Raw genomic sequence first — 17,374 nt, 5'->3', positions numbered from 1 at the left:
TGGGCCAGAGGACGTAATCCATTCCAAGTAAACAAAGCCCACACCTTTATGGAGCCAGCAAGCTGCCACCAGATTGCGTGGTGTCTTGATGACAACTTGAGTCTGTGCCATACTTGAACCCTACCATCAGCTCTTACCAACTGAAATCGGGACTCATCTGACCAGGCCACTGTTTTCCAGTTGTTGGGGGGCCAACTGATATGGTCATGAGCCCAGGCAAGGCACTGCTGTGGATGTCGTGATGTTAGCAAAGCCACTCTCTTAGGTTGTCTGCTGCCATAGCCCATTAACGCCAAGTTTCACTGCACTGTCCTAGCAAATACGTTTGTTGTATGTCCCACAGTGATTTCTGCAGTTTTTTCAGACATTGTTGCTTTTATGTTGGAACTTACAACTCTATGCAAATGCTGTTGCTCTAGCTTGTCAAGTGAAGGCTGTCTACCACTGCATTGTGCGTGGTGAGAGATAATGCCTGAAATGTGGTATTCTCAGCACATGCTCGAGATTGTGGATTGCGGAATATTGAATTCTCTAATGATTTTCTAAATGGAATATCCCTTGTGTCTAGCTCCAACTACCATTCCGCATTCATAGTCTGTTAATTCCCGTCGTGTGGGCATAATCCCATCGGAAGCCTTTTCGCAAGAGTCATTGAGTACAAATGACAGATCCGTCAAAGTACTGTCCTTTTATAATTTGTGTATGTAATACTAGCATAATTTGTATACGTGCATATTGGTAGTATCCCATGGATTTTGTCACCTCATTGCAATATACCCGCTGTCGATTCCCTTCTTTGTTAGCCTTTCTCCCAGCGGGTTTCTATCCTCCTGCAGTTTACCTTTATTGTGTGCAACAAGTCTTCTGAATCGCCCCTCCATCCTCTTCTGAATATGGCCTAAGCATTCCAGTTTTTTGGTACTGTAGTCTTTTCCATAAGGCCTACTTTCAGCTACAGTCTTGAAAGCACTAGAGACTCCATCTCCTAAATACTTTATGTATTACGCTCCAAACTTTTTGCAGAGACCTATGTAAAATTGAGTTTCATGCCTGCGGCTTCGTCTCACCACTGGAGCCTAAATAATTCCTGCTACAAACAGCTTTGCATGCTTTTTGCAATTGTGTTACTTGCTGCATTGTTAAATTTCTTGTGTAATGAACGTGCTGAACAATATTTGGACATTACCAGCAAGTGTAATAATTTTCCTGGTCAGCACTAATGACTTTTGAAACTCCACGCATTGCTTTGTCCCCTCTTCGTCAAGTAACTGTCACAGGAAACAGGTACTTATTTGCACATCAGAATTTTCTTGATTAGCCATATGAACTGTCATTTTCATATTCTCTTCATTTAAATTTGCGCCGGCCGCGGTGACTGAGCAGTTGTGGGCGCATCAGTCCGGAACCGCATGACTGCTACGGTCGCAGGTTCGAATCCTACCTCGGGTATGGATGCGTGTGATATCCTTAGGTTGGTTAGGTTTAAGTAGTTCTAAGTTCTAGGGGACTGATGACCACAGATGTTAAGTCCCATAGTTCTCAGAGCCATTTTAACTTAAATTTGCAACTGCATTGAGGAGAATAGTGCTCATTGCAGGAAATTTTAATGGAGAACCAGGCATCTTAATCATGCCACATAAAAGGTTTCTATTCTCTCTTTCAAGTCCTACACATCTTGGTCCATAAGCAAACCTCATATTGGCTTCATACATTCTGTTATTGCCCTTTGGTGTCTTGAATGGTATGTCACCATCATTGGTTTGACATAAAATGTGTAGTGTACAAACCAAACCTTCTCTCTTTCCATCATCCACCATATTCAAATTTGCTCCACAAACAGAGCACTTGCAGGTTTTCCTAAGTGCTTCTGCTACGAATTCCAGATTGACAATTCTGAAACCTGCATTTATGTCGTGATTTGCTCCTCCTGGCACGACAACTATCTCAAGTTTTACTTCAGATGCACTTAGGGACAAGCTGATGTTTGCAACTGCAGGCCCAACCCTAATCTCAACACCTTTTGCCTCTTTATATTGGTAAGATGAGATTTCTTATACATTTTAAATACTTGACCTGGCCTTGACACTTCAAGCAAGTTTCAGTATATTCACCTTGCATAAAGAATGACACAGTAACTCAGACTTCACTCAGATTCCTCTAAACACCACAAAACTTGTTCATCAAGCAGAATTGCCTTCTTTAAAGCACTACTCTCACCACAAAATGGCGTGTGCAGCGCACGCGCGCGCGCGCGCGAAAGAAAGAAAGAGAGAGAGAGAGAGAGAGAGAGAGAGAAACTGGGTTCTAAAGCTATGATCCAAGGTTCACAGGCAGAATTGAACAAGCAAGTTGTTCCTCCACTGGAAACCTTAAAAAGTTGGTGTTGTGCATTACAGTGTTTTGGATTGTATATTCTTTTTATCGTTTGTTGTTAGAATTTCAAAGTAAAAATATGAGATAATTATCCCAATTATAAGAACTTCCAAATAAGCAAATAAAATATTTTCAAAAAATTTTTTCATGATTTTTGCAGTCATCTCCCCTAAAGTGATTTGATGAAATTGTAAAATATGGTAATTAATTACACATTTTTATAATTCCCTATAGCATGAATATTATAACAATTTCACATGCCCAAATATGTGTTAATCTCGTGCCCAAATGTTATTTGTGGAGGATACGTTTCCTCTAATCTCATACTTCATGTGCCATGGAACTAGTTTATTTATAATGATATTGGAAATACCTGAATGGAGCAGTACATAAAATAAGCTGAAGGCAATAACTCACCTATAGTAGATCAGTGTGTGTAGCACAGAATGTGTAACAGAAAACAGTGTTCACACTAGCTTTCGAGCACTAGAACTTTTTCAAGCAGTGATACACACAGTCACACATGCAGCCACACAGACATGCAAACACACACTTCCGTAGCCTTGGAGGTGTGGGTTTGGGTGTCTGTGCAGGTTCTGTATGCTTAAAAAGAATGTAATGCTCGTAAGCTAGTGTGAATGCTGTTTTTTATTGTGTGTTTCTGTGCTCCATGCACCAATCTGCTATAGCTGAGTGTTTACCTTTCACGTATTCTAATTTATTGATCAGAATTTTTAAGTATGATTATCATATATATGTTGAAGGAACTGCATATGTTTTATTACAATGCAATTTTGTGATATGCCTCTTTTACACCAGCAAGCATCAGCAGCTGCTGTGGCTGCAGCTGCTTACCAGCCTGCACCATATCCAGGAGTTGTGGCACAACAGACAGCTGCTGCAGCTGCGTTTCCTGCTCAACCAGCGTATCAGCCTGCACCATATGGTACTTCAGCTTTGGCGTCAGCAGCATATGCTGGAACAGGTGCATCTTCTCAGTACCAGAACAATTATGGTACACCCACAGGAACCCAAGGACAGGGTCATGTTAAGTTAGCATCAGCCCTGGGCACATCGTCGAAGGAACCCCAGGTTTGATCATTTAATGTGATTTTTGCTTTACATTATGAGCTAATGAGAGTGCCAGCAATCAGTTCTGTCCTCGCCCACCACTACCTCGTCCTGAAAATTTTATTTCACAGTTGACATAAAAATAACTGAATTTCAAAGACAGCGTCTTATTAGCAAGGATGGGTGCCCAAGTGACTAAAACTGCAGAAAACTGTCCAAAAACGAGACTTGGTTGTTAGTTACAACTCACTAGCCTACGTGACACTGGATTCAGAGGGGGAGAACCCAAATCCATATAAGTCTGAGGAGAATTCACCAACATTACTGCTGCACCTGTGTCCACACACACACACACACACACACACACACACACACACACACACACACGTGTCATTGTATAACTTGCTTTGAACACTGTCACTGCTGAAACACTTTCCACATGCATGTTCATTTCATTCCCACTCAGGTTTAGAAAGGAGTTATATACAGAAGCAATATTTTTTGTTTTGTTTTGTGGCAACTATTACACGTTGCCTGTATGTAGGACACACAGTCCGTTCATATTGAATGAAGCAGTATGGGTATGAAGGCAGTGGAGCATAAGGCTGTTGTTGTTGCGACCCAGACTGTTGTTGTTGTGGCTACCTAACAATGCCGAGATGTCTGCTGGACTGCTGCAATAGTGTCTGTGTTCCCTTGCGAACTGTAGGGTGAGAGTATTGAGAGGAACTGATACAGGCTACTGACTGACTGCCTGCCTGCAGCGTGTGAAACTTCAAATCGGTGAGCTATGTTCAATATTTCTTAAAGCGTAGGATTTTCATACAGTAGAGCTCGCTCTTGAACTTGTCTATCAAGAGCAAAACATATGATTGCATCACAGACCAGTTGATCTGCACAGAATTCCTTATGAATATTTGTCACAAAATTGCAACTACGGCTAAATTCACGTAGTTCTGCTGCCCATTCCCTGTATGAGTGTTTTGGCTGTTTTTGGCAGTGGTAAAACTCCATATGAGCAGCAATAACTCGGGGTATGTTTACGGTGATAGGTAGAAAGTTGCTCACATGTCTGATCAAAAGAAAGACTTTCAGATTCTTGTAAGGGGGTGAGCTGACACAACTGATAAATATGAGGTGAAATCCATGACAAAAAAAGGTTCTTTGCACAAGTTTAAGTCTATTACCCCAAGTGCCTGGAAATGTTGCAGCAGTCGCTTTTGTATTAAGTGTCCAAGTCTTCTGCTGCATCGCTATACACAGGGAATGGTGGCAGATATGTTGTTGGCGGAGCTGCAGGTTGTGCCATTGTAGTTGTTAAACTAGAAATAGCAACTGTCAGTGCCTGCTGTTTCTTGGGAAGAGATTTAAGCACTGCCTCAATGGAAATTAAACTCGGAGAACCAATGACTGAAGTATTAGTTGCCAAAGTGTTCTAACCCAAGAACGCTGTACTTTATTGCTTGAACAGTACAAACACATGAAAGACAAGGTGCAATACAATTAGCAATACAAAAGTGGTCGATGGAGTCTTGTGCTCTGGCCTATGTAGACATTAGTTCCAACAGGGGCACAGCCAGCAGGCTGCGCACACAACTGCTGTCGTATCAGCAGGCTGGGTGGCCTCTAGTGGCTGAATCGAGCGCAAAGTCCATGCACAAACTATGAAGTAGTGCACACACAAAATTGGTAGTTACAGCAAAAACATGGCTAAGAGACAGTGATGAGGCATGCACGACTAAACAACAGTAGTATTCATTCAGGTTCTAGTAAGTTTTCACCATAGGTTTTGCAGACGTGGTGTTTTACCTTTGCTTAACTTATCAAATAGCCATAAACGAAGATCTGGAACATTATGATTGATGTATCTTTACTGGCTTGCTAAAATGTATGAAAGACAGCGTGCGCAGGCATATGTTTTCCCTCCCTGCGCAGAACAGCAGAATTTTATAAGATATTGTGAAAGGTCACTTTGTAGGATCCACAACAATGGATAATACACCAGAATTAAATGGAAGCCAAAATATATGTCTCCACAATTGCAATGAATGTAGTATTTTCTCAGTAAGACCGTGATTACTTCCAGTGGTTGTAGATACATCATCCTTGTAAATAGTATAAAATGGAAATCATTTATTTATAATTTTTATACATTGCTTGGTCACCGGTGGACACGACAAAAATGTCATATGCATGGATTAATAGTAAGTGTGAGAGCAACAGTAATAATAGACAATAAAAAAACCTCATATAGCCAAAAGCAGATCAGGTATCTACGAAACATACATATACAGTCATTTGTAGTTCGGCCTTACATGCACTAGTGCATATGGTTAAGTACAGAATTGTTAAAAAGAGTACAGTCAGAAATTTTTGCAGTACTACTGATACACAGTTCCACTTTTCACTTATAGCTGCGTGTGAGGTGGGAGAGTGTATCACGTTTGTATTAATAAAACTGTGTCTCACAGACACAATTTTTACAAGCATCAGAGCATAAACCATAATTAAGAACACAAAAATTACTGAATAATACATTAGTTGCAATTAGAATGCTAACGATATTGATATTGCCGAACTTTAAATCTAGTAACATGGTAATAAATACAGGGTTATTACAAATGATTGAAGCGATTTCACAGCTCTACAATAACTTTATTATTTGAGATATTTTCACAATGCTTTGCACACACATACAAAAACTCAAAAAGTTTTTTTGGGCATTCACAAATGTTCGATATGTGCCCCTTTAGTGATTCGGCAGACATCAAGCCGATAATAAAGTTCCTCCCACACTCGGCGCAGCATGTCCCCATCAATGAGTTTGAAACGGTAAGGCTTCTGCTTTAACCTTTTCCGTAAGATTTTCCAAACCTTCGGCTGTGGTACGTTTAGCTCCCTGCTTGCTTTATTCGTCGACTTCCGCAGGCTACGCGTGAAACTTGCCCACACGCGTTCAACCGTTTCTTCGCTCACTGCAGGCCGACCCGTTGATTTCCCCTTACAGAGGCATCCAGAAGCTTTAAACTGCGCATACCATCGCCAAATGGAGTTATCAGTTGGTGGATCTTTGTTGAACTTCGTCCTGAAGTGTCGTTGCACTGTTATGACTGATGTGAGTGCATTTCAAGCACGACATACGCTTTCTCGTCTCCTGTCGCCATTTTGTCTCACTGCGCTCTCGAGCGCTCTGGCGGTAGAAACCTGAAGCGCGGCTTCAGCCGAACAAAACTTTGAGTTTTTCTACGTATCTGTAGTGTGTCGTGACCATATGTCAATGAATGGAGCTACAGTGAATTTATGAAATCGCTTCAATCATTTGTAATAGCCCTGTAGTAAAGTATAAATTAGTCCATACATTTTCAGGTACAAACTATAAAACTGTTCTGAGAACCTTATATAAGTAATCAAATTTTTCCTTAAAGCATAGAACATAACAATGTCAGTGCCTATGCAAACTGAATAAAGCTAAAAAAAGCAATTATAATAAAAACTTGTTATACTAAGGAGACAAAATTGTAAACAGTATTACAGATATGCATATTATTACAGATGCAGCACAAATATTTGCTTATGTTTGTGAATGCATAAGGAAATTAATTGTAATGCATAAGTTAAACTTTACATACATTTCCAAATGACTTTCTCAGCTGCAGAAAATTAATATATCAGGTAGAAATTACCCAACCAGCAATTACTCACGTAAAGGACTCAAATATTTTCTCAATTCAGTATAGTTGGTATAAACAGAAATTAATAAAATGAGTAATTCCATGTCAATCCAATATAGAAAGTGACATTTTCAGCCTAACCATTTCAGATTTCTTTCATATTTGTTGCATTCAATGATCTAGGTAAGAGATGGAAACTCAATTTGCAGAGCTTTATGACAGTTGTGAAGATAGTTACAGGTCTGCGTAGTTTGCAAATTGTGTGAAAATTACATGTGTGTGCCTGAACATAAATGACTATAATTCTGGTTGTAGTCCATATATAGCAATGAAACTTGTATTGTTGAAAAGCTCATAAGTAGATCTTTACATTGATATGCAACATGGCAGGTTTCCAAGAATTTTCACATTCTATATCATTGACTTCACAATTTGAACTTGAATGTCTCAAAACACCACATCTTTGGTTTATTGAAAAAAAAAATGTATTGTTCCAATGTGTAACATGGTAAACATCAAGATGGCACACCAAAGGTATCATGCCCGAAAAATTTTTCTGACCGTATCAGTATGTTGTCAAAATGCAGAAGATAGCATATAAATATGAAACCCAAGTTATTAAAAATTTCAATTAATTAATGTTGTACAAAAAATATGGATTATATTATTGTAGTGGTATTATGAAGCACGTAGAGTACAACTTGTATGAAAAGGTAATAAAATATGGTAAAATATTGTCTCACAAGTCTCCAGTTAAGTAGTTAATGTTCACCAGATCTGATGCAGGGAGACTGTATCTCCTTCCAGTTGGTGTCACTGGTTCTAGCGAGAATGTCACTTCTGATAATAGAAGTGTCAGGTTTGGCAGGAAACACAAATGATGGAGATGGTCCTTGTGGATGCAAGAAACTGGTCCGTACTTCACCTGTTTCTTCGTAAGTCTGCAACACTTGTGTGACCCACCAATGACTGTTGTACATACAGGCAAAAACTCCATGTATGTCTGTTAACAGCATTTAATTCACTATGACAGTCACTGCCTCGTCTCTGCTCACTAAAGAAGCAGGACAGTCACTGTCTCGTCTGTGCTCAATAAAGAAGCAAAATATGTCCTTGTTTGTACTATATGTTTGTTAAAAGTTATTACACAATGAAACTTCTGGGTGCCTGGAATTATTCTTGTATTCTTGAAACATTGCTTCAGCTTGGCAGTGTCTTTATGGTGGGAAGTTAATGTATAATGGAAGACACAAGGAGGACTATTTTCTCTGTCCCACTGAAACAACTGTTGCAACAGATGGGTTAATTGTAACCTGTGAATTATTCCATTGAAATCTCTGTGCTTCATCCCGAATGGTGAAGGAGCCATTCTCTGCAAAATCACAAACAGCAAGATATTCACATACTGTGAGAGTTCTTCTGTATTGATTTTACAGAACTATGAATGATGCTCGATGATAAATGAGTGTGGTATGAGCTGTTGTACACTTGATACCTCAGTGAAGTCATCTATTGATTTTGTTACAGTCACTAGAACTACCCTACCTGTTGTTAACCAACACTTACTTGTAATTTTGTCAGTGCAATTCGTACCACACAGTTCAAACAGGTAATCAGTCAGTCTTGTCGCACTTGAACAATAGGGACACACATTTAATAAACATACTGGAAGTGTAAGATTGCATATACAAATACTTCACAGTGCTTGTATGACATGAATGTATGTTCTTCACAGTTAATTAGTACTTTCAGTTTACACCCTTCAACAATTACTTAAAATTCTGAAGTGAGAGTTAAAACTGCTTGGGACCCACTGCCATTTGTAAGAACACAGTGCTTTGATTGCATCTCTCAAAATGTTGAGAATCCATTATTTACATTTGGGTATGTGCCTTTGAAATATGCTTATAATTCCGTAAGATTGTTCACCACTAGCTGCTTCTGCTTATGTACTTTAATTCAATTTTCTTTCACAGGCAGTCTTTTCTTCCTTGCATCACATGGCTTACTTTATAATCACATTAAAAAAATCATGAACTCGTTGAACTGTTTTCTCACACTCTGTTCTCTTTCCAGTTGTGCCATGTAAGCATGCTCCAACACTGAAGCAACATTTTTCAGTTTTTGCGGTGGGTGCTTTCTTTTACTCTGAAGCCTCTTTTTCTTCACAGGGGATTCACCTAAATACTGAAGGGCAATACTTTAAAGAATCAAGTGTCACCTGATGCTATTTCATATTCACCTAAATTTTCTGTGAAGTACCTAGCACTGCTGAGGCAACATTTACAGGGATTGATGGGTTTCATTATACATGCTTTCTTACTTTCACTGCAAAGTGTTCCACCTAAAATGCTTTCTTACTTTCACTGCAAAGTGTTCCACCTAACATTAGGTTAGGACACTTTCTTTATCATCCACTTTTTGAATTCTTCTGTGTTCTTGTGTGACCTCCTCCTTCAAATGGATTGCAAGAACACAATTTTGTCTTGAAATCCATTTTTTTACGAACTAGTACCAAATGCTACAGCAACTGTACACTGCAGGTTGAGTACACCTATGAAACAAGCTGACCATGATTGGTTGAAATAAGTCTCTCTTATTGGCTGTTCACAGCAAGAAATGTTCATCAATTGGTCAAGTGACAAAGACAGCTATACAGCTGCTTACTGTGTTTTGCTATTGTAGTAATGTGTAGTAAATAAATTTTGGGCATATGATGCTTTTGGTGTGCCACCTTGATATTTATCGTTTTTATGTAATGTAATGTGATGAATAATAAAATCTGCTCACCAAGTGGCAGCAGAAAAACACACATATAAAAAGGTATTGCAGTTTGCAGCCTTACAGAACCAGTGGCTCCTTCTGCCAGAAGGGTTTGAAGGGGAACAAAGAGGGGTGATGGAAAAGGACCATTGAGGTTTAGGAAAAGGGGTAGACCTTGGAAAAGTTACCCAGAACCCCAAGTCAGGGGAGACTTCCCAACCCATGTGACATCATAACTGTTTACATTTCTAACAGGTTGCTGGAAAATACTGCAAGTTGTAGTTTGGGAAGCATTACTTTGAGTAAATTTCCTTTTACGCAGGATGAATTATGTTACATGTGAGAATGTGCGATGAATTTCTTAAATAACAGAATGTTAGACTGTCATTCAAAACTGAACGCTGAGGACCAGCCACTTAGAAAAATTCGGCTCCAGAAGACCAGCCACTTATGCCATTATTTTAAATTTTTCTGGCAAATTTGTGTTTGTTATATCATAAAGGGTAACACACGCCAAAAAAAAGACCAAGTGTCAAGGTTTTTCATATTTAGTATGAAAAATACGGCAAAAGTATAAGTACCCATAAGAAATGCATAGTGAGTCTTTGAGCAGTTTCTCCTGTAATTGACTTTTCTGTGGAAAATTCAAAGTGGTTGATGGAATGTTTACTCAACCAGGTAATCCACAAAATGTTTGGTGCACAGCAATGAAATTTATGATTGTGCTTGTCAGAAATATTCAGCTGCTGCAATTTAATCAAAAAAATTTTGACGACCAATATTATATGTGAAAGCTTAGTTTTTCTTGGAGCTCTAGTGTATGTATATTAATTTAGACTGTTAACTTCTCTTTATTGTTTGCACTACTTAACAATGATGTTGGCTATTGGCTGATTATATCGTGTGTCCTATGCTCTGAATATCTGCTGTCACTGGCTCACGAGATCACGTGACATGAGTTATGATTGGCTGACCAAAGCGCATCGCTATCTCGATTATAATGCTTTGAAAGTTAATGTGTGTTGAAAGTTAATGTGTGGTATTTGGTGGAATTCGTGTTTATACTTTTGTAATACGAAAATATGCAGTGCCAGTATTTCCACTCATCAAAGATCTTTCCAAAACTTTTTTTTTAAGTGCAGGGAAATTCTAGGCCAGATTATAAAGCCTTCAACATTGAAATGGATTGACAAGTTTTATAGCTCCAAGGGAATGAATATTGTCACCTAACACGGAAAAAAAATGTACTTTCACTAGGTTATAGTGTATTTTCACCTGAGGAACAGTGTGTCTTTAAAACAGGAAGTGACATTTTAGATGAAAGTCAAATTGAGTCAGGTTTCATCGAGAACTGCAATATGGGTAATACATTTTGACATGATGGGTTTAATTCCTGGAAGCATCTGTTGACAATCTTGATATTGAGTGTACTGTTTATGGATGTGTTATTGTCGTATCCATAGACAGAAATGTGTTTCTGCTGTAAAAAATCCTTCATAAGACGTAGAAATGACAAGTCCAAAGACATTATTAATTTGATAGTGATTGTGAAATTCATAACTAATTTTTCTTAATAATTTTCTGTTAATGGGTGACTAAAGAAACCTTTTTTCCCCCTCCAAAAGAAATATTTGTTAGAATTTAACCACCAGAAGGAAATGAAATATGCCTTAAATGCCAAGCGCAATCACTGAAGATACTGACATAAATTCTAACAAGATTAAAAATCCATGAAAACATAATTTTGTGAAATTCTCCAGTTTAAATTACATTGTTAAATGTAGCATCTATTTTAGAATGGAAGTTAGTAGTTAATACTGTACACTTCCTTGCAAATAAAAAACTGAAATCTTTAATTATGTAGAAACATGCAGGTAGAATGTAAACACTATAGACGTAAAGACCACTCTCCAAAAAGCCGAAGCATTGAACCGGTGATGGACGTGCACAAAAAAAAGACAGAGAACTTTCTAGATTTTGGAGTGATTCTTTTCCAAGCAGTTGTAGACAGGCACCATGCATGCCACTACCGCCAACCCCCCTCCACACACACACACACACACACACACCTGTGTCCCTGCATAGTGCAGGTTGGTTACAATGCCAGGAGTGCAGTTTGGCAAGAGGACTAGGGTAGATTGAGAGTTGTGTTGGGTGGGTGCCACTTCTGTGGGTGTATTTGCACTCTAGCCTCAGATAGGATTGCAAGTTTTCTGACCCTTTTTTTTGTGTGCACCTGACAATGACTCATGCTTCTGCTTTCCAGTGAGTTAGTTGTCTTCTTTACTCCTAAAGTATTTACAAACTCACATCTTTCTTACAAAAAAGATAATCATTGTAGTTAAACTACACTCGTATGAAGAGATAAAAGTCTTTTGCTGGACAAGGGGCAGCAGACAATCACAAATAGCAAGTAACAGAATTAGTAACTTCAGGCATCATTAGGAAAGCTCCCAGTGTGTTAGTTGTCAAATACTGCTGAATGTAATGAAAGTTAGTTTGGGTATGAAAGTTTTGTCTATTACTTGTTAACCCGTGTGTGTGTGTGTGTGTGTAAGACTATATTTTATTCTTTTCTTTTTTCAGTATGATGCAACTACTACTTCAAGCTCCAGCCTTAGTAGTACAAATGTAACCACTGCCAACAGTGGTCTGTCATCCAGTGTTAATGCAGCACCAGCCTTGGGGCTGGTTAGTACTAACCAGACTGTAAACACCACATCTACCAAAGTTACCAGCTCAACTGGTTGGTTTCCAGTATACTTTTCTAAAAGCATAAATGTGTGTTTGTAAAATTAAAATTTAGATTTTTGCTATTGTCATGTTGATATTATTTTCCACAGGTGTGTCTTTAATTACTGGAAAGAGCAGTGTTGTGCCTAACATACCTCCTGGTGTTCCTCCTATGCTTAGTACTCCACAATACATAATGAGCCAAGGTGGCTTACCTTACTTCCAGCAGCCTGTATATAGTTTTGAAGAAATCCAATTGCTGCAACAGAGGATACCACACATGGTGAGTAATTCAAAATTTCAATATTTAAAGAAGGTAAATTTCTGTGAAATGGGAGAAAATTTTGTCAAATAGAATTGCTATCAGTGTGTGTGATTTTTGGAGCAGTTATAAACAAAGTTTCAACCAGATGTATCAGGCAGTTAAAAGCTGATACCCATCTGAAGTGACCATTACAGCAGCAGCTGTGAAACAAAGATTGCCATATTTACCTGACCAGAAGGTGACTGAAAATGAAGATGACCCCCTTTTTCTTAAGAGGCTCCTTGATAATTTTTTTATCTGTAACATATTTTGGGTAATCAAAATTTCATGGTGTTTTATTGATATGTACTTAAAAAGATAACATAATACATATTATAAACTAAAAGATATGATTTGCACCAATATTTACATTGATTTCCTTATTTTGATTACTATTTAAGCCAGTTGATTGTGGTGTCACTCTTTTTAATCATAATCACTGGCATCAACATGTTCATTTGCAAGCCTATTGACATTTCTTGCTTCCTGATCCTCTTCCCATAGCATGAAGTCTTTTGAGCCATCCATATCTTTGGATATGCAGCACTTTCTTGAATCCTGAATAGAGGTTCTGCTCCAGATAGTAAGGATTCATTGCCTCCTTGAAGAAGCCACACACTGTAAAGCTGTTGCAGGTGAACCTTAAGTGTCACAACAATATCCCTTACTTAAAATTGTGGGATCATGCTGCCAAGAATCATTACCAGTTTTGGGTTGGGTGAGGAGGCTAATGAAAAAACCGCAGCATGTAACATATTCCTTCTCTTAAGCAAAGAGCCTAGTATTCCATTCCAAGCAATCTTCAACGAACCTAGCACCAGCCCATTTGTCATCCATTCCTTTTCTTGAAGTCCTGCAGGCAGATTTTCTTTCAGTAAGTTTTCCTGTGAAGAATTGCATATGAGAGGAGCTTCTTTCCATCTGCTAGTGCAGCCAGTATAATTGTTGTGTCTCTCTCATTGCCAGAGCTTCTTAATTACACTTTTAACACCCTTCACATCAACATTAATACTTAACAGAATATCAAAGTAAACAGGTTTTTGATTTGTACTGATCATATGACATAGCAAGTAGTCATGCCGTTTCTTTAAATTGTTAATATGACACTGAAAGCAAGTAGTTTTTCGTTGAATGCCACTGGAAGTCACTGAGCTAACATTGTTCTACGTTGTAATGTAAACCTTGCTCTATACATCATCCTCACACAGCAGCCAGTACTTGCTCTGTATTACATGACACACAGCTCGAATGCCTTGATTCGGATATTTTCTCAAGTAATTGGGATGCCTTCAATGTATCTCTGTTGCAAGTACTGCGCAACATGTTGCTCCAATTTGTGTAACCTTCTTTGCTTCGGCCACGTGAAAATTCGTTGTGTAGAACTCGTGTTCTTTAAGTTTGTCTTTAACTGAAATCACCTATTATTATTATTTGCTTTTGTGATGCCAAATTTTGTTCCTGTTGCACATTACTTTGTGCCCTCTGCTTCAAGAATCACCATTAACTTAAAGTTAGTGTTGTATTGTCTATATGAACCAGTTGTGAATCGTGAACTTGTGGGTGCATGTTCCTCAACATGCATGGCTGTAATTTGTGTCCCTTATCAATTGCCATAATTTACAGTTCTTACAGTGCTTGACAATATCAGCAAACTGAATGACAACAATACATTGGCTCTATACAGGTGACTTGACAGAAATTGTACCACTCCAGATCCAACACTGTAACAAACCTCGAAAGTCAGCAGTGCTGTATAGCAAAGCAGCTGCAGCACTGTTGTTGAAGTTCGTGTTTCATTTGTTGTGTCACTTTCCTAGTGTTCTGTGCAAACATATTTTTGTTAGCATTAATGTGTCTCTTGTAAAAATATATACTGTTGTTGAGTATTTGTCCAATTTTGAAGTCAATTCAGTTTAGACTACAAAGGAATTCAGAGATACTGCAGTTTAAACATAGTAGATGTTCATAAAAAGTGAAGTTCCATTGTATACGTTCCCATGTTTGGCAGCACATTGAAATGTTTCCACTCATCACTCCCTCCCCGCATTTGTCTTTGTGCTCGGCCAAGCTGTTGCTGTCACTGTTCGCCCTTCAACCCTCACGAATTCTTCAAATTAAGTGCACACAGGATGATAAATGGTCAAAGCTTCATCTGTAAATATAAGATTACTGTTGTAGTAATCTACAACACAAAGTAAAAACATTGGACTTAGCAAGAATTTTCAAATTTAGGAGAAACCTGTATTTTTCAGTTGACAAATTTGGGGAAAAAACATCATCTTACAGTCGCGTAAATATGGTGTCTCATGCTTTTGTTAACCACATCCATTTAAAGGATTGGACTGTTGTATGGATCAGAATTGAATTTTATGAAGAGCGTTTACTTTGGATTAACAAATATACACATCACCATTGATGAAAAACTCTCCAACTACTCCATTAATACCATTGTAAATGAGATTGTTGAAGAAATAAATGTATGTATATGGGGCTGCCAGTTACATGTGAGGGAAGCTCAAATTAGTACACAAAACTGTGTGTGAAAAACTGGAAATGGAAAAGAACCGTGTTTACAGTTGATTCCAAATTGTTGGATGTTGAGCAAAATCATAGTGTTTGGTGGTAATTAATCACAATCTGTAGTACTGGACTGTTTCATGGCTGTGAAGGAAATATGCTTTTGCCATTACTCATCGTAGTTGAAACATAGTCATAATAATGGTGACAGTTCAGTTAGACAGGGAAGAAGATGGCATAGAATTTTTTTCAGCTGGTTAGTTGTAAGTGGCCACCCTTTTTGTGTGTGTGTGTGTGTGTGTGTGTGTGTGTGTGTGTGTGTGTGTGTGTGTGTGTGTGTGTGTGTGTGTGTGTGTTGGGGGGGGGGGGGGGGGGGAGATCTGAGGATATAATCCTCATACATTACTTGAAAAGTGGCAGGCCCGTAATTTGCGCCTATTGTTCTTAGTTTTTTTATTGTTTAAAAGATGAGTTGAAAACGCCAAGCAGTGTAGGAATTCAGAAGTTGACCCCACCACCAGGACAGTCCACAAGTTATAAATGATAAAGTGCACAATTGTTTCATCCTTCACACAAAATTTTCTTCATCTACAACTCAAAATTAAGTGATCATTGCCGTCAGTGTATATTTCACAATTTTTGCAAAACTTGTTTTATTGATGGTTTGGGAACTTTGAAAACTTGCTATAATCCATTCAGTAAAATTTCCTGACAACTGGCAGCAGTGATGGATAACAAGTAACTTTTTACTCTTTCAGCGAAATCTTTACTAACAGTCCTAAAGAGACAGAACATCTGGCATACATTAGCATACTGAAGAATATAGGCATCAAACCTACAGCTTCTGTTACACTTCATTAGAACAGTGAGAAATTTAGATTTGAAAGAGAAAAGATGATTTAAACTTCTCCGTACAAATCATCATGGCTACCGAAAATTTCACTTATACAAAACTTGTATCTCGTTCTTCACACACTATGTCATCAGTGCCAGTTTGATACAAAATGCCTAGAATTTTGAAAGGTGTTTAATTCACTGTCACATCAACACTTCCTAAACAAGATTCATTCCTATTAGATATCTAACTGGGTTTGAGACAACTTTGAAAATATTCTGATTCGTTGTTAGGACACTAAGAAACTGCAGTTTGGCATATGAAACATGAGGATGACCTATGCTTCTGTACAAAAATGTTTAAAAAATCTTAACTGGCAAACATCCCAAGAAAGGTGCAATACATCTCACAAGACCAGTCTTAGAAAATTTCAATAATCACCTTTCGACAAACTACTAATATTCCCATATGTATCTATCCCAAACGATGAGCAGATAAAATTATGCATATTGGAGCTCCCACAGAATTGTAAAAGCATTTCCCACATACTTCTGAAATGAATGGGATGAAATATTAATGTTCATACAGCAAGAAGTATAGTCTGCATCACTTATTAGTTATTCACCTCAGCAACAAATGGGTGAACTTAATATAGTTATTTTGAAAGCTGGACTGTGAATCAACTGTAATAATAATGAAAAGGAAATTGTCCGTGATAAGTTTTTGTTTTTAGTTGAATTTGGCTGCTGCATGAACATAAAAAGAAATAAACAGAAGAATAGAAATTTCTGGGTTATTTTTTTAGTAAACTATGTAGAATTTTCAGGTCCAAGATTTTGGTGTGTCTGAAAAGTTGTGGCAGTGAGACATACATTTTTAATGTGCATAACTTTCAAAACATGAGGGTTGTTCAGCAAGGAGTAGAATAATGAATGTTGGGAAATTTTGAAAGAGGGCCAGGAAAACAAGCAAATGGTTCAAGGAACTGACTTCGGTTAAAGATGTGATTGTAACAGCAAAGAATTTTTTGGGGGGGAGGGGGTGTTGGACAGCATTTAGCCTGGTGGAATGGGCAGTAGGTGAATCAAGGAAGTTCTTCCTTGGATT

General features: G+C 38.1%; 1 protein-coding gene across 5 annotated transcripts in view; it reads left to right on the top strand.

Moving 5' to 3' along the window:
- Positions 1 to 17,374, top strand: part of LOC124794689 (protein lingerer) — a 121,131-nt gene that overhangs the window by 60,612 nt on the left and 43,145 nt on the right. For all 5 annotated transcript variants that reach the window (XM_047258241.1, XM_047258243.1, XM_047258242.1 and 2 more), the window contains 3 exons: positions 3,193 to 3,465; positions 12,465 to 12,624; positions 12,722 to 12,894. In XM_047258241.1, coding sequence (XP_047114197.1) covers positions 3,193 to 3,465; positions 12,465 to 12,624; positions 12,722 to 12,894 — 606 coding nt within the window. The remainder of the gene's footprint in view (positions 1 to 3,192; positions 3,466 to 12,464; positions 12,625 to 12,721; positions 12,895 to 17,374) is intronic.

The sequence above is a fragment of the Schistocerca piceifrons genome, chromosome 4, assembly GCF_021461385.2.
Source record: "Schistocerca piceifrons isolate TAMUIC-IGC-003096 chromosome 4, iqSchPice1.1, whole genome shotgun sequence".
Taxonomy (NCBI): domain Eukaryota; kingdom Metazoa; phylum Arthropoda; class Insecta; order Orthoptera; family Acrididae; genus Schistocerca; species Schistocerca piceifrons.
Note: the sequence above shows the minus strand (reverse complement) of the source record. Positions and strands in the feature narration are given on the sequence as shown.